We start from the raw sequence: 21440 nt of genomic DNA on the forward strand, positions 1-21440 counted from the left end.
CTAGTTCCTGAGGTGGTACTTTAAGAGATATCAGGCCTCAAATCAATATGTTCTAGGTATCAGATATTCTGAATATCATGATCTCTATCCAGCAAAATGTTAAGTTATATCATTACCTTCCGTGGTGGAGTCACTAGACCTACTCGTAGGCTTACGTGTTAAGTTATGATTGAGGTTTTAAAAAGAGGTGAAGATTTTCTGCTATCATTCACCACGAGAAAATCTACCACAAACGTATGGAACTCCATGTGGCTATAAAGTGTGGCCAGCCCTATCACCCCTCTTCCGCACAGGTAGCTCCCTTGAACAGTTATGCATTTTTTAGACCCACCCTGGAACAGTTACTCTCTTTCTAAATCGCCCTCAAACAGTTATTCACCTTATCCACGCCCCCAAAGTGACGTCAATGGAAAGTCCGAGAAGGCAGCAGCACAGAGCTTTCAAACCCTCACGAGGCAAGAAAAACATTTGTTTTTTTTTCTGTGTGTGGCTTTTTTTTTTTTTAATGTTAATGATTTGCTGTATTTTGTCTAAGAACAGGCATGAGCTTTATGGTGGGAGGAATATATTCACAAGAAACCACTTCAGCCGTTAACAATTGACACAGCTTTACTTTATCATGTAACTAACCTTAGAAGCTGTTTTTTTGTTTTATTTCAAATGTACCTTTGTGATAAATCTTACTCCTTAATCTTCCTTAATTGATGTTCTGTAAATTTATTTCACAATTCATGTGACAACCCTGAAATATTGTGGGTCATGGGGGTTTTTGAATATTTCTGTTTTTCTCTATTTTTTATGGCTTAAACTACAGGGGTTCAGTATTGCTCCTACTTGATTTATGTGTTTCTACCAGTAGGTCAGCTAACTCAGAGAATTGTATATGCGATTTGGTCTGGGAAGAAGGGATCATGCCATTAAGCATGGCTGTAGGGGCTATTTTCCTACAAACAGTATTTTTAGGAGTACTGAGCACTTACAGAGGCAATGTGGGTCTGCCAGAGCTGTGAGTGCTCAGCATATCTACAAAGCAGGACTTGCATGAACTAAACAGGGCTCGGACTTGTAAAAAGTTCCAGCCAGTTTGACACCAAATATTTGTCCACATAAGTCTAGGCTATCACCTAATGGTGGTCAGAGCCTGATCCTGCAAGGTGCTGAGCACTCCAGTCCCCATCCAGCAATTCACTCAACTGGAAAAGATTTACTGGGAGATTAAAAGGCCTATGTCCCTCTCTAGCACCATCTGGTGCACTATATGCTCTGCTTCACATAAGTACACCGGCTTTGCCTCTGCCTATTCTCAGCTTCACAGTTAGCATCACAGATGCATCCTGCCCTTTGTTTTAAGCCTGGCAGTCATCCCACTGAATCCTGCAACTCCATGTGTATTTAAAATTAATCATGTTGCTTTGCTGGACTGTGGATGGAGTGTTCATTCTGCCTTGCAGCACTGCATTCTAAACGGACTATTTATTTTTCTCTTCCCTATTCCAGTACATTTAATAGAGTCACTTTGATTAACGATATGTTAACTATTCTAGCAATCTGTTGCTGCTGAAATGCTAGGGTTAGTTTCTGATTTCTTTTTTTTCCAGGAAATATCCATGTAAAATGTGAAAGCTCACACTGTGTTTTTGTTAGGTATGATGCACTCACCAGGATTTGAGGGAAACCCAAATTTCAGCTTCCAGACTCTGATGAATGCAGACAGTCTCTACATGGTCTCACATTACACTCTGCTGCTCAACCTAAAATTGTCTAACTCGGATTACTACAGAAAGAAGCCTGCCCAAGCGCCTGTGTTGCTGGTGAGTTGGGGAATACAGGAAAACTGTTTAAAAAAAGTTTTGCTTTCTTTCAGATAAAACACCCACACATAAATGTCCTACATGCGCCTCATTAAGTGGAGAAATAATAATTGCAAATGAAACATTCTCAAAGCTGCTTATGAATCTTGCATAATAAATATCATGCATCTGAATTACATAGCTCCCCTGTAGTTCAGGGAAAAATGAATACTGCTTACTGATCATCAGTACGATAGTAGTCATTCAGATGGGTATTACATCTTCAAAATAAATCCTTATTTGCATCAGTTGATGCAGGAAGTATTCTTAGGGCACATGTTACCAAAGCAACATACCTTCATCTTGCAACCACTTTGGAGCATAATGACAAATTCCTTGCTTAATCTCGGTTTGTCTTTATAGAGATGAAGAAGACATGAGAAGTTTTAGTAGAATCTGAATGAAAAATAATTATGGTTTAGTCATATGAATTGATGAATTTTGTAGCACCTGGAATTTCTCAACTACTTGGGCTTTAAAAAAAATTTTTTTTGCAGGCTGCAGCAGTTACAAAAATTGAAGCTGAGCTCTTCAACTAAATTGCCCAAGATGAGTAATATCAAAGGTTTCCTTGAAATAAAAGTTGATGATACACTGTGGAACAAAAAAATCAAGAACATAAGAAAAACAATCTGTCAAAATGTGTCATCACTGCTGAGTTTCTCATATACAAGAATTCAGTTTCTAGCACATACCAAAAACAATTGGTTTTTAACATCATCATCAGTTCCAACATGCTCTTAAGCAACTATAAGAGTGAATCTGTAACTCAAAATCTTCTCTAGGGTTGKCAGTGTGTGCAACAGATCTGAGCATAAACTAACTATTGTCGAAAATAGTTCGGCTGTTTCACTGGACCCCAGTTCATCTGAGCATTCTGCCGGAGGGCTTAATTACTAAACAGAAAACAGTTAGGTGCTACCAATTCTTTTTATTGGAGCTAAGATCCTACCCCCAGTTTCTGGAAATAAAGGTGTCCCATTGTCACTGTGCAAAAACTGTCATTCAGATTAGCATCTTGCATGAGCTCTGAAAAGAGAAAGGAAAACTCCTTTGTTCGTGTCATTCTTCACCATATATACACATTGTGATCCTAAGCTAATTCTTGTTCTTGCACTGCTGCTCTTCCTTAGGCTCAGGAGTGAATCTGTAGACTGAGGCTTACGCTGTAAGACTTACTAGGTTCTTATATCTAGTTTTTTTGCTTCTCTGCAGAAGGAGTTCATGAAGCAGGTCCAGTCCAGTGGAGTGTTGATGGTGTTTTCCCAGACGTGGGTTGAAGAACTGTACCACCAGGTATTGGAAAGAAACATGCTGGGGGAAGCTGGATACTGGGGAAGCCCTGAAGAGCACAGCCTTCCACTTATAACCATGCTGACTGGTCAGTACCATGTTGTAGTGGCAAGACTAACTTCCAAATGCATGCCTCTAGAACAGGCTATGATAACATGCTTTTTGACTCCATTACATACAGAAAAGCATGTCATCATGCAACATGTGGTGTTTCACTGAACTACTAGTGAAGAAGGAGTCAATTTTAATTGTGGGAGGTTTGTTCTGGATTGGACAGAAACCCTTTGAAGCCTGGGTACAAACCTTCTGAAACTTAATAGTAGTCTTGATTCTCTATGGCCAGTGTGTCCAAAAGCTGAATAGACTGAAATATCCTGTTTGCATGATGCATATGTTCTTATCTTTGTTAGAGCAGAGTCCCAAAGTCACACTTAAATCAGGGTCCAAATTGAGCAGAACTTCTTCCATATCCGCCATGGAGAAACGCTTGCTAATTGAGGTGAATGATCAGGGTATGGCCAAAATAGCTCTGTCACTAAATCAGAAAGAGTGCTGCCCCAAACCTTGGGAGGTACAGATGGACTTCAGGCATTTCAGGAAATAATATACCTCCTTTGATGGTTTTGGATTCATTAACTTACCTATACTCCTRAAAACCTATCTGTAAAGATACAAATTTTAGTTGCCTTTAGGCATACTGTATTTTAAATGATTTGCAGTGTAGGACCCTGATGTTTATAGGGAATACATAATGGACATGGCTGAAGCACACTGCTCTAGGCTAGCACTTCCCTCTCTAGTCATTTATATGCTAAGTGACTCGCTGAACTCAGCTGAACTATTTCAGTTTACACAAAATTAAGATGTGTTCTGTAGCTTTTGAGTTCCACAGCATGCCCTCAGCAGTGCTGCTGTCTTTGAGAAAGATGCAGTTTTTAAAAGCTGCCCAAGTATACATTAAAATGTATGTGTGGAGGGGAATTTTACATATTCTGGTCAGATGACTACAGAAGAAAGCTGACCAGAATTTGATGGATTTTTAAAAGTATGGTTCGTTCTTTCTTTCTTTCGTCAAAGTTTTTTGTCACTATGTGCCTATTGGGGAGCATATTTTGAAGAGGGAAGTACATTCCAGTAGATTAGATAAAATGTTTAATTTAAATAATGTATTCTTTTGAAAAATGTGGTTTGGCATAGATATGTAATGCTCACAGTATTGTGTTGACCAGCAAATTGTCTGAAATAAATAAAACAAAACTTTGACTCCCATTTCACACTGGCACTTGAGAGATGTACCTATTTTGCAACAAGGAAAAAACATCATTTAATTCTCTTAGCTTCGGTTCTGGCAAATGTGGTATCTGTTAGTGATAGTGGTTAGGCTGCTGCTTTCTTGATATCATAGCAAAGCCGTTTCATTATGCCTGTGGTGGAATACAAATATAAATAGTGGAGGTTGATCCTGGAAACCTTCCACTGATTGGACTCCCATTGGTTCAGATTTGTGCTATGCCAGGGATATGCCAAAGGGTGCTACTGAGAAGCTGAAAGCCTGGAGCATCCATGAAAAATGCTTTGAAACAATCTTTACCTTCCTTTGAGGGAAGAATCAGATGGGATCTGCTGAAAGGCAGATGGATGCCTGTAGTGCTATATTGATTCGAAATGCTCTGTCTGCCTGAATGTTGTTTACTGTATGATTACAAGGAGATAATTAAAGCAGGATATGCATGGAGAACACTAGCTTCAGCTAAGGCATTAACTGGTAATGAAAAGGCACTAGTCTGAAATTTTTTTACTGATTGCGTTGAGGTCAGTGTTGGTCTTAGTGATGGAGTGATAAGTAGTTGGRAAGCTGAGAGAAAAACTTTGGAAAAACAACAGCCCTGAAGTATGTGGAGAAGAGAGACTGACAGCAGCTGCTAGAAAATAGCTGCAGAAATCAGCCTGCTGTTGCCAACATTGAAACGCCTGTGAGAAGCTAGGGCTAATTAAGCCTTACCAGTAAAAGATTCTCATGTAGGTCTTTTGTTGGGTTGGAGAAAGAATTATGTTTCTTTTGTTGAGAATGAACCCACATAGGCTTACTAAAAAAATTGCAGTTTGGACATAACATACTGTTGCATCTGGGGGATCAAACTGAAATCTGGAAACATCTAGATACAGGATTTGGCAAAATATGAAAGGCTATACTCAGAAACCTGGAGATTCAAGGATCCAAGAAGTCCTGAACTGTAAGAAATCAGGAAACAGGAAATCTTTGCCAAGAGTTCTGCTGACTATGTAAGTTCCAGGGTGTTTGGGAGTGGGCTATTTCCCCTCTTCAAGAAAAAGTTGGTTATACCGGGCAAAGCATCTGATGCCACAGCTCATGTCTGCACCAAGGTTTCACAAGACTGCCAGAAAAGATAACTAAAAAGTGTACCAAAGAAGTCAGGAGCACTAGAACTTACTTAAACAAGGACTCAGTAGGAGACACTTTCTAAGGAAAAGTGCTGTCTGTTTGTTGATTAGTAATCCGTTGGGATTTTTTTCTTTTCTTTTCTTTTTTCTTTTGTTTTTTTTTTTTTTTTTTTTTTTTTTTTTTTTTTCTCTCCTTTTTTTTTTTTTTTTTTTTTTTTGTTTTTTTTTGTTCTGGCAGACATTGATGGCTTGGGAAGCAGTGCAATTGGTGGCCAATTGATGGCATCAGCTTCAGCACAATCCCCTCTTTCCCAAAACCGGAAGACAGATGATTCGGTTGTTGCAGGTACTAAGATTGTATTATAAGCACAAGTAACTGCAGTGAGTTACTATATACCATAAATGTATTTAGATAAATTGAGTTTTAGAACAGCGGTTTAAAGGTTGAGGGAAATACATCAGTGCATCCTATGCATTAATTGGATGGTCCAGCATGCAGAGGACAATTAGGACTTGGGTTTTTTTCCACTGATGATAAAGTTGCTGTTTTGTCATTTTCCAGAAGTAGTAACACATTTCTTACCCCAGGAGTTGCTTTTGCCCGATACCTTTTAATTGGCTGTTGGAAAAACRTGATCGACACCTTGTCCACACCACTGACTGGCCGCATGGCAGGCAGCTCCAAAGGCCTGGCGTTCATCCTGGGAGCAGAAGGAGCCAAGGAGCAGAACCAGAAGGAGAAAGACTCCATCTGTGTGAGCCTGGATGGACTGAGGAAGGCAGCCCGACTGAGCTGCGCTTTAGGTACTGTTGCACATGATATGTCATGACAGACTTATAAGATAGGGTGGTAACTTTCCTTGAGGAATTTGGGAAAGGAAAAAAGCAGCATCATGTGCTTGTCTTGGGATGGCAGGACTTCTTGTGGAGCACACTTACTCCGCAGCATGGGCGCATCCAGCCATCTTTCACTTGATGGCACCTGTTGCTGAGATTGCACGTGATTGGGGAGGAAAGCTGGTTTAACAGTAGTTGTGTTGTTGCTTCACAGGGGTTGCTGCCAACTGCGCATCTGCTCTTGCCCAAATGGCTGCTGCCTCCTGTGTCCAAGAAGAGAAAGAGGAAAAAGAAATCCAAGAGCCTAGTGATGCTATAACTCAAGGTAGTTATGTGGTTAAATGGTCTACCTTATCTCATTGTGCCCACAGAGGTGCAACTGAAAGGTATCTAGCTACACATAGGAGAAAGGAGGAAAAAGTCACTTCTGTGCATCACTCACTTGTAGGCATATGGGGTGGATGTCTAGAGACTTCAGTACAGGTCTCACACTCCTCAGTTCTTAGTATTATATCACTGTAATTCTGTATGGAACTGAAATCGGTTGAACAGCAGGTAAGGACAACTGCATTTTCAAAATGTGCATTTTTTAAGCTTCACGATGCTAATGCAACCAGAGAGCATCAGAAAAATAATACTTTTTAAAATGTGTTGTGTGACAATAATATAAACTGAGCTTCTGTCCCTATTTGTGGCTTGTGTATGCATCCTCAATCGTCTTTTGTCATYATCAGATACTTTAAACTGTTTCTGAACTGTGCTAAACGAAGCTGACATGGAAAAAAAAAGTTACCTGTGTATCAAATGAAAAGTTCTGCATCTCTCTAACACTACTTCAAACCCTGTGGAAGTTAGTAAAGTCTCTTGTTATCGCATGAAGATGTACRTAGAATGAGGCTGATAACATCTGGTTGCTAGTAGCTAGAAACCCGTAACAAAGCATAGCGTTTCAGAAGTGGCCCTCTTTGGTACTCTTATTCAGTGTCTCTGTAGGGAAAGCAAAACTGAGCAGGCCTGAACATGAAATAGCTTTTGACTGTTCTGCTACATACAACTGAAACAAGTTGGCCAGGCCACACTGAGGCAAAGAGGAGGTAGTAGTGGTGGCCAGTCACCAACAGTTCTGTTTTATGAAAGTTTGCAAAACTTCAGAATTTATTTCCATTCTAATACAGAATGAAAATTAAGCTTTTCAAAGATTGTCACGAAAAAGAATGACATTCAAATGTTGTAGTTAAGATCAGGATTAGTTTTGCTTGACAAGAGTATCTATTATCAAAAGTTTTTTGATGAAATTCTTTTATTGAAAAAATAGGAAATCCACAAAAACTTTTTTCCTTAGCAAAAAGATTTTGTTTTAAAAAAAAAATCTAGCCAGCTTCACAGGGAAGTTTGTAATATCAATGGGAATGCTGTGTCTGTTCTGTAGGCAACGAGATGTGACTCTAGGGGGACGGAGGAGTGTCAATCTGACATTGATTTTTTTTWAATGCATATGTAATTAAGCAGAAGGAATTTTTATTTGTGAGCATGGAAAGATGGAAATCTCTGGGGGTATTTTTGACTAAAATCTCCATTCCTTTATAGCTGTCTTTGAGGCTGTACACCTTTGCTACCACAATATATACCATCATCTCTTTGTTTAAATGCTGGAGAAGACAATGTTCTTTTTATTTTTCATGTTGCAGTGAAACAGAAAGTCGAGCAGAAACTGGAGCAGATGGGGAAAGTGCAGGGAGTCTGCCTACACACCGCTCACGTTTTGTGTATGGATGCAGTCCTCAACGTGGGCCTGGAAATGGGGAGCCACAATCCGGACTGTTGGCCTCACGTGTTCAGGTACTCACAGTTTTCCCAAAACAGAAACAGAATTTATACTCTGTTGCCAAAGGGACAGACTGAGAGTAAGGGCTTTATGTACTCTGGGACCAGGCTGTATAAAAAGTAGCAGAGTGAATAAACTGTCAGTATCTGTAAGAGAAAAGACAGTACTGTTTTTCCACCACTGTTCAGAGACAAAATCAAAGCTTAGGAACTCAAAGTTGCTGGAAGATTGTGGCAGAACTAGGAACCTACATGGGCCTTTCAGGCTGCTGGGCTGGTATCTAAAATATTTGCTATCTAGGGATGTGAGAGGGATGTAAGAACACAGATTATTTGTGTGCTGTCTGAAAGTCAGAGATGATCTGTTTTGCAGTCTGAAAAAAATGTCTTGTGTGTTTTATCTGGTTCAGATGTAGAAATTAGTGTCTGTGAATTGACAGTGGCTTTGCATGTAACCTGGCTTCTTACAGTGATGTAACTTTGAAGTAAAAYTCTCAGCTGCTTATACTGTGCTTCTGACTCGTCCCTAAGTAAGAGTATGGAGTACAGACCCAAGCGTTTTTTTTTTAGCAAGCCCTGTGATTCAGGGGAGGAGGAGTTGTTTTGTGGGGAATTTTTGTTTGTTTTTTCATCTTTTGCTTCTCCTGTTTGTTCTCAGRGTGTGTGAGTACATCAGCATGCTCGAGCACACTCACTTCAGCGATGGCGCTTCCCAGCCCGCTCTGACCATCACCCAGCCCCAGCAGGCCCCCAGCAGCCTGCATCTGGACTCTGAGTCTGGGGACTCTCCTCAGGAACTGACCCCTGAGCAGGAGACCACCCTCAGCAGCAATCCTGTCATTCAGCCAGTTTCCATCCAGGAACTTATCAAGGAAGGCAGCAAGGGCAGAGCTTTTGACTTCCGTGGAGGCAGCCTGCTRTGTGGGACCAGTGCTGCCAAGGCTGTTCTCACGCTCTCCACACAAGCTGACAGGTAGGAGCAGCACTGTCAAGAACCAGAGTCCCTGTTCCCCAAACCTCTAGTGCAGTGGGGCTTGATCTTTTTGGCTGGTGCAGTCACTTGCTTCAGTTGAGTTTCACAACAGAGCTACGTATACAGCACAACCACTGGTTCCTAAAAGAGRTGGTTTTCTGCACTTTTACAGTGCCTACCCTGCTTTTTCGAAACACTGAGCTGTTTGCGTCTATGCACAACCATGCATACACCAACTAAATGACGTGTGTCCTGCTCACACATAAACTGACATTATTTAACTATTGTGTTCATTCATTAAGGCAGGCAAAATAAGTGGGTGTCATGTCCTGACAGGAGGGGACTGAGTGACGAGGCCAGTGTCAGTCAGAAAGCAGTTGCTGTCAGCCTGCCCCAAGGTGTCTGGAGGAGGAAGGGCTACGAGGCATGTTCAGTGGCTGGATTGAACACCCCTACAGCGGAATCTGCAGACTGATGTGTCACAGACTTTCTCACTAATTGTGCTATTTATTTGGCAGTCCAGGCTACAGTTGAAAATGTCCTGTTTTTTGCATCTTCTAATACCTTTTTCTCAAGCTGATATCTTGCACTCTGCCCACAGGAGGGATTTATAAATAAAATTCAGCAGAAAAAGTAATGCATACTGACTRTGCTTAAGAGAGTGTTATTCTATGCTTGAACAGTACATTTATTCATTAAGCTCATGATACAGCACAGTTCTGAATATTAAAGAATAATAATGGTACTGTAGTTTTAAGGATGCAGGTTTGATTTCTGCAGTGTTACTTCAATAAGGACTTTGTTAGGACTCAGTCACCAATTGTTCAAGACAATGAAAAATTGTTCATTAATCATAATGCCAGGAAATTGTAGTTGTGTCAACTTGTGGCTACACCAGCTGAAATTTCATCATGGTGTCTGTGGAAATCTGTCCTTTACATAAGCATGATTTTACTGCTTTAAGGATACTGATGTTAACCCTTAAATTTTAAGGYCTCGTTGCAACTGAAAATAACACCTCTTCTTTATATTCCTAAATAGCAGTTCAGGTGTGAAAACCTAAGGTCTGAGATTTAAGTTGATTCATTGTACAAGTAAATTTCATTTTGCTCAAACTTCAGATGAGGGCAAACTGCTGTAACTCTAAAGTCAGTGAAGCCATGATGATCTGTGTCATGAAGACTGGTCATATGCTCACTGTTTTTGAAWTACAAGTTCGTGAACTGCTTGTGGCATTAAGGTACTGTAAATGTGAAGGGRTGATTCATTGAAAAAATGACTTTTTGCTTTGGTGCTGCATTTGAATCTTGGAAGGCTGGCTGTTGAATACTACTTCTTACCCTCCAAATAATAAAGCTGCTGGATCAAAGTCTTCTATAGCACTACATAAATGAAAAAGTCCTCAATAAACCGGTTTGTTGCCAAAGGAAACATATATCAGCTSTATACAGTTAAGGCTTCTCCTCCTACATACATATTTAAGCTACCATATGATGAATTTTTCAATTAGACTCTGCTGTTTTGCTTACAGACTCTTTGAAGATGCTACTGACAAGTTAAACYTGATGGCCCTGGCAAGCTTCCTGTACCAGCTCAAGAAGGCTTCTCAATCCCAACTTTTCCATTCAGTCACAGATACAGTTGATTACTCCCTAGCAATGCCAGGTAAATTACCTGAAGATCTATTACAGAGTTCTATGTTTCATATGCAACTGTATTGCTTAGAGAATTTGCTTTGTATTCATGCAGTTTTAATTTTTCTAGTGAAAATTTCAAGGATTTCAATAAAACATATTTAATGTAATAAAAGCTCTCCGTAGGAAAAATCCAAAGTCTTTAGAAAAGGTTGAAAGCATTTTTTGGACAGGAACCACATGCTGTCATGAAAAACAACAGTGGGTATTCATTTGATTCTTGCGCTTAGGAGATCTTAGTTATCCACAGATACTTAATTATAGATTCATTTTGGAGCCTAATCTGGTAAGGAAACTCAGGTTGAATGTGGACCTAAGATAGCAGAATTTAGCTTAGATATTTGAAAAGTGATAAAAGCCTCAGAAATATTCACTGAACGAGTGGTAGCAAACAAAGCATATAAGTGAAGAATGTAAAATAAAGCAGTGGTATCTATCCTGCATGCTCTTCCCTAGTGAAGTGGAACATATCCTGTACAATATAAAGCCCATGAAATGTAGTTTCCATGACAATCTCAAATAGAGCAGAAGGACCAAACCCAAAAGAAAATATTCCACTTAAATTTGAACTGTACCTTTAATAGTTATATCAGCTGCACAGATTTGATGCTGTCCTGTAGYAGAGGTGAATTTTATCTGGTGTATGTCCAAATTTAATACATTTCCCCCCTCCTTGAAGAGCTACTTGTCATTTTCCCAATGTCACACTTCAGTTTGTTGGTTTTTTCCCCCTGCTGACTATGTCTCTAGGTCTCRGCATTCATCACTTCATTTTTGGTAAATTTCTTTTGTATATGGTAGTCAATCAACAGTGGTTAGTAATAATATTAAAATTCTTATAGAGCAAATAATTGTGTATATATTTTTATACTAAAAGTAGTATGCTCTCTGATTAGGTCTTTCGTCAGAGATAAAAGCACTAGTATATTTTAAGTGAGTCAGAGAAGTGGAATTCCAAATGCTGTAAGAGCAAAGGAAGATGAATCCCTTTCAATAGGAAATTAAGAATATTACTGGATGGGGAGCAGAAGATCATTTTCCCAAATTCTCTGCTTGCATCCTTTGCCTTGGTNAAAAAAAAAAAAAAACAGGACAGACTAAAACTAAATACAATTCATATTCTTTCCTGTAGATGTCACCAAAGGTTTTTGCAGCTACCTCTGGTTCTCAGTGTGAATTATCTAATTTTTTGCTTAACTTGTCTGCACTTTCCTGTACTRTTTATCATAATTGAATTATAATATATTAGTTTCCCCAAGTTTTTTGTCTTAAAAATTCTGAAAAAAAATGGATCACTTAAATAAAATGAAATGCATTTAATAAGTTTTTCTTAAAACTTGGAGTCATCTGCTGTGCTTTTGTCTCCAAAAGCGCAGACTGTCTTATGCTGATTTCTTCCTGGCTTTGTACCCAGTAATTTCTAACCTGATTTTTATTGCAATTTAGCCRTCTAGAGATGAAGGAACTCATCTTGTTGTTGCTTAGCTCCCATGTATTTTTTTTTTCTTCTTTGTAGGTGAAGTAAAATCTACACAGGACAGGAGAAGTGCACTTCATTTGTTCCGGCTTGGTGATGCCATGCTTAGAATTGTCCGGAGYAAATCGCGCCCACTGCTCCATCTCATGCGCTGCTGGAGTGTGGTAGCACCTCACCTTGTAGAGGTAGGAGGTGGGGAGGAAATGAGAATGTGGGCAAGAAATGAGGAAGCTGAAATAACTGGAGAAGACTTTATGGCTCTTAAAATATGTCAGTCTTCCACACTCAGTCAGATTTGGTCACAAGCAGTCTGCTGTTCGAGTATTGCACACACTGTGTACRGTATCTCATATTGTGGTACTGCCACTGAGAAGTGCACCTTTAAGTAACTGAAACTGTCTGCCATGATACAGGTAACACCCCCATCTATCCACTTTCCCAGTCAAGAAGTTCTATATCTGTGCAGCAACTTTTCTGATAAAAGTGTACAGATTTTATTTTCCCAAACAAAACCAGCAGGAGGGGAAGATGATAATGTTTTTTTCAGATTCATTCTTCCTTGTGAACCGTAGTCAGTAGCACAGCAATGATAGCCACATAATCTGACAGATGGATCGTATGAAGTCAGACTGGAAGTTTGTCTGAGAGAAGGTTGTCTGGTGAAATGCTGGTGTCTTGACTTCTCACAGCTTTTTGATTTGTATCGTTTGTGTGAATAAATGTATAGTACTTGCTTGCTTTCTGTCAGTGAGATACATGATATCATGTGTGCAGGTGTACTGGGAACATGTTTCTCTGCAGTTAAAATGAGAATTAAGTAAATTACTACAGCAGTTTGTTTCGCTGATTTATGAAAATGTCTGAAATACCTTACAACAGAGTTCACCTGTTGGGGAAGCTCAGTGGAATACCATCAGGTGAAGTAAAAATAACAGAGGATAGTTTATTTGCATGTTTTAACARCCTTTTATCTTGAAAACTAAAATCTTATTTGGTTTTGGATGCCAGCTTGAGAACACTTTAAATATCTTTCATTTTTTGAATACTTTCAAACCTTTTAAGATCTCAAACCGTTTTGAACGCCTCAAATCTTTTCCACGTTTTTATAATGACATACTGGTCTGACTTTTTGTTTGACTTYAGTGCAGATGAGGTGTTGCAGGGAAGGAGCAACGTGAGGGAAAGGACTGAATTCAGCACAACCTGCATAGTTGCTCAAAACAGGGTAACTTTATATCCAGCTACACTGGCYTTTCTTTTAAATAGCTCTTCCAGAWAAAACAGATACTCATTACTTTTCAGTTCTGTAAAAAGCCAAATAAAAAGCAAATTTGGTAATGCAAATATCATGTTGTATATATGCAGAAACTACCCTTTTGAAGGGAAAAATGTTTACACAGTGAAGACGAAGACAGTAATAAGCACCTCACATGAAATCTATTCTGTGAGATCTATTGTTAAATCTATTTATGTTTAGCTCYGTGATTTTCTGAATTTTCAGTAAACCTTCATTCAGCTCTGGGAGTCCAAGCAGCTCAAAGTCTCAGTGACCCATTTCCATACCAGTAGTCTCCCCTTTTTCATGTAATGGAGTCGTTAGTCATGTTACTGATGAAGCAATTTTTAGGGTTCAGCACCATCAAGTGCCTGTTTCCCTTAAAACTGTCTCAGTAAAAGGCAAATTTTTTTGCTTGGGTGAACTCTCATGCTCCTCCTTTCCATGCAGGCTGCCTGTCATAAGGAGAGGCATGTGTCTCGGAAGGCTGTCTCCTTCATCCATGACATCCTCACCGAAGTGCTGACAGACTGGAATGAACCTTCTCATTTTCACTTTAACGAGGCGCTGTTCCGCCCCTTYGAGCGTATTATGCAGCTAGAGTTGTGTGATGAGGATGTCCAAGACCAGGTAARTCAACCCTGGTTAGGGTGTCTGTACTATAATAAGGATGATCTCCAGAATATACTTAGTCACTTGAATGTTTCACTGGCTGTCTTCAAATGGTACCTCTTAATCATCCTCAAGGAATCAGGCAGCCTCTTCTACCTAAGCAAGAAACACAGGCTTTGGTAAGCAGTTGTCYTTTGTCTACTGCAAAGGAGTGCAGACACGTTATTCCAGTACARTGTAACCTGATGGATTTTCTGTTATGTAGGATGGTTGAATGGATCTTTTGTTGGATCTTTCCTCAGAGACACACCCCAAAGTGATATTTTTATCTGCCAAGTTACTGCTTTTTGTTAGATTTTAATACAGCAGGCATTAGAACTGTACTTTCAAAGAGCTGATGATACCCAGTTGTGGAAGCATTTTGCTTTCAGAACCCTATACYTGTTTATTTACCTGCTCTTCCTTAGACCTACTCTTAAAGTAATATAATAAAACTTTTTCTGTTAGCTATTAAAAAATTATATTTTAAAAATCTAGATAAAACAGATTGAAATCTATAAATGTGTTCAGAGCCRTTCTCATTCCTTCTGTGGTCCAGCAAGGTGTGAGTTTTGTTGTTTGGAGCTCTTTTTTTTTTTAAGTTCTCCTATGTTGTCTGCAGGTGGTCACTTCTATAGGAGAGTTGGTGGAAGTGTGTTCTACACAGATCCAGTCAGGATGGAGACCCCTGTTCAGCGCTCTGGAAACAGTGCACAGCAGCAGCAAGTCAGAGGTTAAAGAGTACCTTGTAGGAGAATACTGCATGGGTAAGGACTTATTGCATTGTCTGTTTTGTGTATGCATTTGTTTCCCTGTCTCATATCTTTGGAACATAAAAAATAACTCAATACATTTAAAATGCCCTACCTGAACAGATACTCTAAAACAGTACAGCCCACCAGTTTGCAGTGGCACTGAAATGTTCTAGAACTTCTAGACTGAAGTATCTAGTTTATTGGTTGGGATTGGGAGAAGCAGATGTAATGTTCTGACATTTTGTCCTCTAGATCCTGGCAGATKAATAGAATGAGACAGAAATCCTTCAAACTTACTTGAGTATTTTTGAGCAAAATAGTAGTGCACACTGGGGTTGGCCAGGCCATCAGCGTTGCCCTACTTGAGAAAACAAAGCATGCTGCATATGGCTGCTACTTCTAGTATGGATTATCCTGTATATTTTCTTATTGTGTGAAACATATTGCTCTTACACATTACAGTGAGTTAGTATGATTGTCCAGGCAGGTGCTTGTCCAGGCCCTTAGTCACAAGGAGTCAAATTGCTATTGCTCATACAAATTGTTTGCCATATTAACAATTCTACATCTCTCCCAGACAGAGATGGTTGTTTGTAGGGTTGTTCATTTGCCCCATTCAAAATTTTTTTTTTTTTTAATGTTTGAAGTCATGTATGAGAGAAATGATTTGCTTCCTAAAACTTTATCAGATCTCTTATGTTTGGTGGCAGAATGCAAGTGTATGTARCTTTTAAAAACTGATAATCTACTTMGGAAAAATAAGGCTATTTTGGCACTGTATCAGAAGAGTCAAAGTTTTCTATGAGACTGCTGTCATATTGACAGTTCTCAASATCTAAACCATAGCTTCATACCTTCACTTCATGTGAAGGGTTACATGAGTTCCTTCAGGAGCTGAGAGAGAAAACATATTAGGCTTTGTTGCTGAGATTATCAGAACATTTCTGTCTCTCTTTGCCTAGAATATAAGAGATTCTACAGATTCARCTAAATTGTTGAAAAACAGTAGGAAAACCATATTTGTTGGAAATGAAGAAAAATTCTCACTTTATTTCCRCAGGGAAACGCCAGGCTCCGGTGTTTGATGTCTTTGAAGCATTTCTAAATACAGACAGCATCCAGGTCTTTGCCAATGCTGCCACCAGTTACATTATGTGCCTTATGAAGTTTGTCAAAGGACTGGGTAAATATTTGTATTTTTCCTTTTATTCTATTRTGGTATGTCAAACTCGATTCTGCAGAAGAAAAGAATCCTGCTATGTAGTACAGAGCACAGTAGGGAGGGGAGACTGTGAAGACTTTGAGCCCAGAATGCTTTAAAAGAATCAGGATCAAGGGATAATTTCAGAAATACTTTTAATGCTATCAAGTTTTCAAGTTGCCGTGTCAGCAAAGGTTCATATCATTATTAAACATCTGCTTCATTTGGTGTTACTTGCACCAGAAGTTGATTACATTCTTTAAAAAAACAAATCAAAACCAAAAAACGAACACTGCAGAATGTTGCAGAAATGGTCCAGAGTTGCAGCATGGATTGTCTGCAACAGAACAGAGACTGTTTTGCAATCAGTGATCAAAGCCACATGGCTCCTCCTTGCTCTTACCCACTTCAGCAGCAGTAGTGTTTGGTACAGACAGTGCCAAAAACCTGCTGAACCTTCAGCGAGATCATGAGCATTGCAGATAACAGTCTGTTCCCACGATTAATCTTTCCATTATATTACTGAGGGCAGCAGAGATCAGGAGTGTTAAGTCAAGGTGGCCCTGCAAAGGAATTACAGTGCTTCACCAAACTTCAGAATAAAGGCGAATGTTGTTGGGTCATTCGGCCCTGTGTTCACACTCCCTTACTTGCCTTATCATTAGAATTTGACACTTTTTCTTAAGGAGAAAATTGATGACAATGTTTGTGTAAATTGCAAAATTTYTAATGAACAGTAAAATGAGATTTTTTTTTTTTGGTGTGTATATTATTACAACTTAGATTGAAGATCCACAGAGGTATTTAGATTTGCAAACAAATTCCTTTGATTTAAGTGAAGTACCTAATTGCAGTAGGATCTGATCATTATCATTAATCCTGTCCCATTACATTATTTCACCATTAATTTCARCAGGGACAGAATTCAACTTGTGACRACAGACAGAAATTGTAATTATTACCACTTTATGAAAGAAATAAAATTGCATGTGCAGAACTGGTAGAGGAAACTTATGTCCCTTCATGGGACTTAAAAGCTAGTCTTATACTTGTTTAGGTTTCTTATTTTCATGAGGTAAGTCTGTTCTCTTTGTGATTACAGGTCCAACAATAAGGACTTTTTTGTGTTCAAGGTATCAGGACAGTAGGACTTTAGTACTGAAACATAGCAAATATACTACTGTCTAGGTGCTTTTTAAGGAAAATCAGAAGGATTCAAACTATAGTGGCTGATTTGACCAATCTCAGTAGGAGAGATGTCTATAAAATATATTATGGAGAGAGTAATTAAGGGCATGGAAAATGCAAAGAAATGAAGGGAAAGAAGAATAAAGATACAATAAAAGTAGAGCATATTAATCTTGTGTTTCTTGTCAGAGGAGTAGATTATTTAGGCAGTAAAATTTTAATGCATGCAGACATTTAGTAAAGCTTCAGATTTGGCACTAAATGGGAAGTATGTGGTTAAACATGGATAAATGGGTATGAGCCAAGAATTCCGGGTTGGACAAAACATTGGCTGAGATGAGAGGAAAGCAGATTGTACTGAGAGGGAAAATGCCAAAGTGAATGGAATTATCTAAGGAGGAGCTCTGCAACAGAAGGTCTTGGAACTGATCCRTTTATTTAATATGCCTGCTGAAGTTGACCTTAAAGTAGGAGTTTGCTGATACCACAGTGTTGAAGTACCTGTGTTATTGACACACTAAATCCTGAGGATGTATTTTACAGTTGAAACTGTGTGACACTTGAAATGGATCCAGACCTGGATTAAAAACAGTGAAAGGAGATTTTGCAGTACAAAATATGAAGTCATGTATTTAAGGAGTAAAAGGAAGGACTTCCACTAGAATAAATTTCCAGGGCRAGGGAATACAAGTAAGTGGAAAACCCTGGATATAAACTGTGACCAATATTAATGTAGTATTTGTATGAGTATCATCTAGTTACCATTTAATAAGATCAGACAAAGGATATTTCTGGTCTCTCTCTTCAGATGTTAAGAGTATAACTGAATGAAAAAGAGCTATTAATTCTGTGTTTGTTTCTCTTCTTCTGTCCGTCTTGATGCTACCTTTCCCATCACCAGGGGAAGCTGATTGCAAGGAGATGGGTGACTGTGTGCCAGGATCAGGATCCACATCTACAGACTTGTGCCTTCCTGCTCTTGATTACCTCAGGAGATGTTCCCAGGTACACTGAATGAGTACAGGTACTAATGTGGCCTAGAAAACAGTGCTGACCCTGARGCTTTGCACTGATGGTTAGATAGTTTGTGTGAACACAGCAAATATGCAGTAAGCCTAATGGTAATATCCTGTACTACCAGATGGAAAATGGCAGTCTGAGGGAATATCATACTCACCAGGCAAGCTAACAGTAGGAAAACTCAGGAGATAAAAAGCATTCAGACCTGAGGAGCATGTGGAAAAAGCAGGCCATAAACAATGTGAATGTTCAAAACTTGATACTTGCAGATTCAGAGTTGAATTAATTCTTACTTAAACAGTTTCTGTAAACAGTGCTAGGAATTCTGGAAGGAAAACAGAAAAGGTTATGAGAATTGTCATTTTTTTAAGGAGAGCAATGGGTTGCACCTTCTGAAACACAGTAGCATCGTATCTGTAGCACAAAAATATATCTGAAATACAGGGCAAATCTCTAACAATTAGAATGCTGACATGTTTCCTGTAACATCCATGCTAGCAGCACAGATTATTTTCCAGGGTGTTTAGAATATTTTTGTCTGACTTTTATCATAAGGTTTTTTGTATTTCTGTAGTACCTGCAGGTCTTTGTGTTGGATCCAGGCCATGTTTTTTCTAGGTACTATACAAAGGCATAACAAAGGATGTTCCCATAGCAGAAAAGACTTACTGTCTCAAACAGAGATAACAGGTGGATTTGGTACACAGACTGGGAAAGAAGAAAAGAATAAGTATCACTCAGCAAAATAAGCAGAAGACATAACACACTGTACTTGCTATCCTCACCCTAAAGCATTTAGTATGATATATATCCTGTGCATACGTTATGTGTATTACATTACCCTTCCTTGACCTTACAAACCAGTAGAAGAGAATATGTTCTCCTTTTTAAATGAAGCCATATTTATCTTGTTAAATGTTTTAATTTATCTGTAGAAGAAAAGAGATGACTTAAAAAGAAATTGTACCTGTATATTGCAAATACGTGGTTTACCTTAAAAAGGCTTGCTTAAGAAATAAAGTACTGAGCTCATCTCCATTTGTAGCTCAGAATTTAGACTGTAATTCTGCTATGCTCAAAAGATTATACATTTTGCTATATAAATTGTTTCATTCACCCTGGAGGATTTAAATGCAGGCTAAAACAGTCTTTAGGGTAAGGATGGTGATCATACCTTGTTCTTGTCAGTGATACACAATGTGTTGGGGGAAAAAAAAATTCTGGAGGTACTCTTTACAAAGTTTAAAGTGCTATKTCAGAGGAGTAGATATTACAGGATATAAAGGAGGGACTGAAAATATCAGTGCTCTATTACAGAGCCCCTAGTAAACCTAGCGTTAGATTACTGATTCGAATGTCAGGGTAGAAAAGGTGCTACTATGGTCATCCAGGCTACCCAGTAACAAGCTAAGCACTTAAGAACCTTTCTGAACTGGCTACATACTAAATCATTAAGGCACGAGAAAGATAGCATCCTAGCTTACCAAACATGCAAGGTATTAACTCAGCTGCAGTGTAATTTTGCAAAGTTTGCACTTATTGTCTACAGGACAACCCAGGTACTGAAGCCCTGAAATAGACCTGTATGGATCCTTTTATCAGTATTTACTTAGTCCTTCAGAGCTCCATCATGTTCTGTGTACGGACCTTCGTAATTCATGGATGCTATCAATACGTAGTATTTGGGGAACGACGCTCCTTTCCCAAAATCTATTATTTGTGAGGATTGTAATAGTGCTTTCATAGCTTTTATTTTTATTTTATTTTATTTTACATACTTATGTAGGATGTTACAGCCTTTGCACGTTTTCCCCATATTTTTTTCTCTTTTTTTTCAGTTGTTAGCCAGAATCTATAAAATGCCCTTGAAACCCATCTTCCTCAGTGGCCGGTTGGCTAACTTGCCCCGAAGAGTGCAGGAACAATCAGCCAGCAGTGAGGATGGTGTTGAGTGCATCCTTTCTGACTTTGATGATGACACTGGTAAGTGCGTGGAGAGCAGTAACTGTGATTACATGAGGTGACACAGGAATTAATCAATTACTTTTTTCACACATCACTGTAAATTTTGACAATTACTGAAAGCAAACAAAGACGGGAAAAACTTTTTRTAGTTTATTGCCTCTCTGTTGTCTGCAAATATGCACAGCTTGGAAGAYGTATATGGTAAGGTGTTTCCTGTCTTAGCAGCAGCAGTTACAGTGTTTGCAGCCTAACTTTAAATAAGCCAATTAGCAGTAGATGAGCATGTGTGTTCAAGTCATTTCACCTCCTTTATGTTAAAAGTTGCAGCTTATGTATAAGAAATACATACATATATATATATATATATATAGTGTGTGTGTGTGTGTATATGTATACTGACACACACAAACACCCCTACACGCGTATCTATGTCATAATATGTTTACATGTTGGATATGTAATCTTGATCTTCAGATTACCATGTTTTGTCTCAGGTTATTTTAGGACTAGTCAGTTTTACAAAATTTAAAACAAATTTTGACTTTCTTCCTTTTCTTTTGAATTTTGTTTGTTTGGTTTTTTGTTTCTCTCTCTCTCGGAAGTTTTAGGATGTTCGCCTGGCATGTGGGAGACCCAAGTCACTTGAAGTCTCTGCTTTGAGTCAGGCTTGATACTTGATCTAAGGTCTCCTCACTTGAGGTGAGCTTCACTCACCTACTAATCTGGAGTGGCTCTGGCCATCAGCCTCTTTCTGATTGCAACTACAGATGCCACCCTGCAGCAAAGAAACTTTCCTGATCTGGTTCTTATGAGAACTAAACACTGAAACTTCCCCATTCTTATTTAGCTGGTAAAGATGACAAATCAGTGCTGTGTAAACTAACTTTACAGTGACAAATTATAGTGCTCCCCCTGGCACTTCAGTCTTGAAAGTCACTATCAAGATTGGGCAAAATGTTTTACCCTACTTTGCCACACAGTGGTGCAGTGTATTTTCATAGTATATTTGGTTCCATGCCACAGCACTAATACA

At 38.9% G+C, this 21440-nt stretch overlaps 1 protein-coding gene across 2 annotated transcripts in view; it reads left to right on the forward strand.

The window, feature by feature from the left end:
• ARFGEF3 (ARFGEF family member 3) overlaps positions 1–21440 on the forward strand; it is a 98639-nt gene that overhangs the window by 59099 nt on the left and 18100 nt on the right. The window contains exons 14-28 of one of the 2 annotated variants that reach the window (XM_085311260.1): positions 372–455; positions 1645–1811; positions 3066–3231; positions 5785–5892; positions 6135–6350; positions 6598–6708; positions 8072–8222; positions 8866–9180; positions 10712–10845; positions 12391–12536; positions 14078–14257; positions 14901–15045; positions 16094–16216; positions 18324–18427; positions 20281–20425. In XM_085311260.1, the coding sequence (XP_085167386.1) occupies positions 372–455; positions 1645–1811; positions 3066–3231; positions 5785–5892; positions 6135–6350; positions 6598–6708; positions 8072–8222; positions 8866–9180; positions 10712–10845; positions 12391–12536; positions 14078–14257; positions 14901–15045; positions 16094–16216; positions 18324–18427; positions 20281–20425 (2295 nt within the window). The remainder of the gene's footprint in view (positions 1–371; positions 456–1644; positions 1812–3065; positions 3232–5784; positions 5893–6134; positions 6351–6597; positions 6709–8071; positions 8223–8865; positions 9181–10711; positions 10846–12390; positions 12537–14077; positions 14258–14900; positions 15046–16093; positions 16217–18323; positions 18428–20280; positions 20426–21440) is intronic. The other variant, XM_085311259.1, reaches the window with a different exon arrangement.

This window comes from Rhea americana, unplaced genomic scaffold (assembly GCF_003343005.1).
Source record: "Rhea americana isolate MKP2758 unplaced genomic scaffold, rheAme1 scaffold_337, whole genome shotgun sequence".
Classification (NCBI taxonomy): Eukaryota; Metazoa; Chordata; class Aves; order Rheiformes; family Rheidae; genus Rhea; species Rhea americana.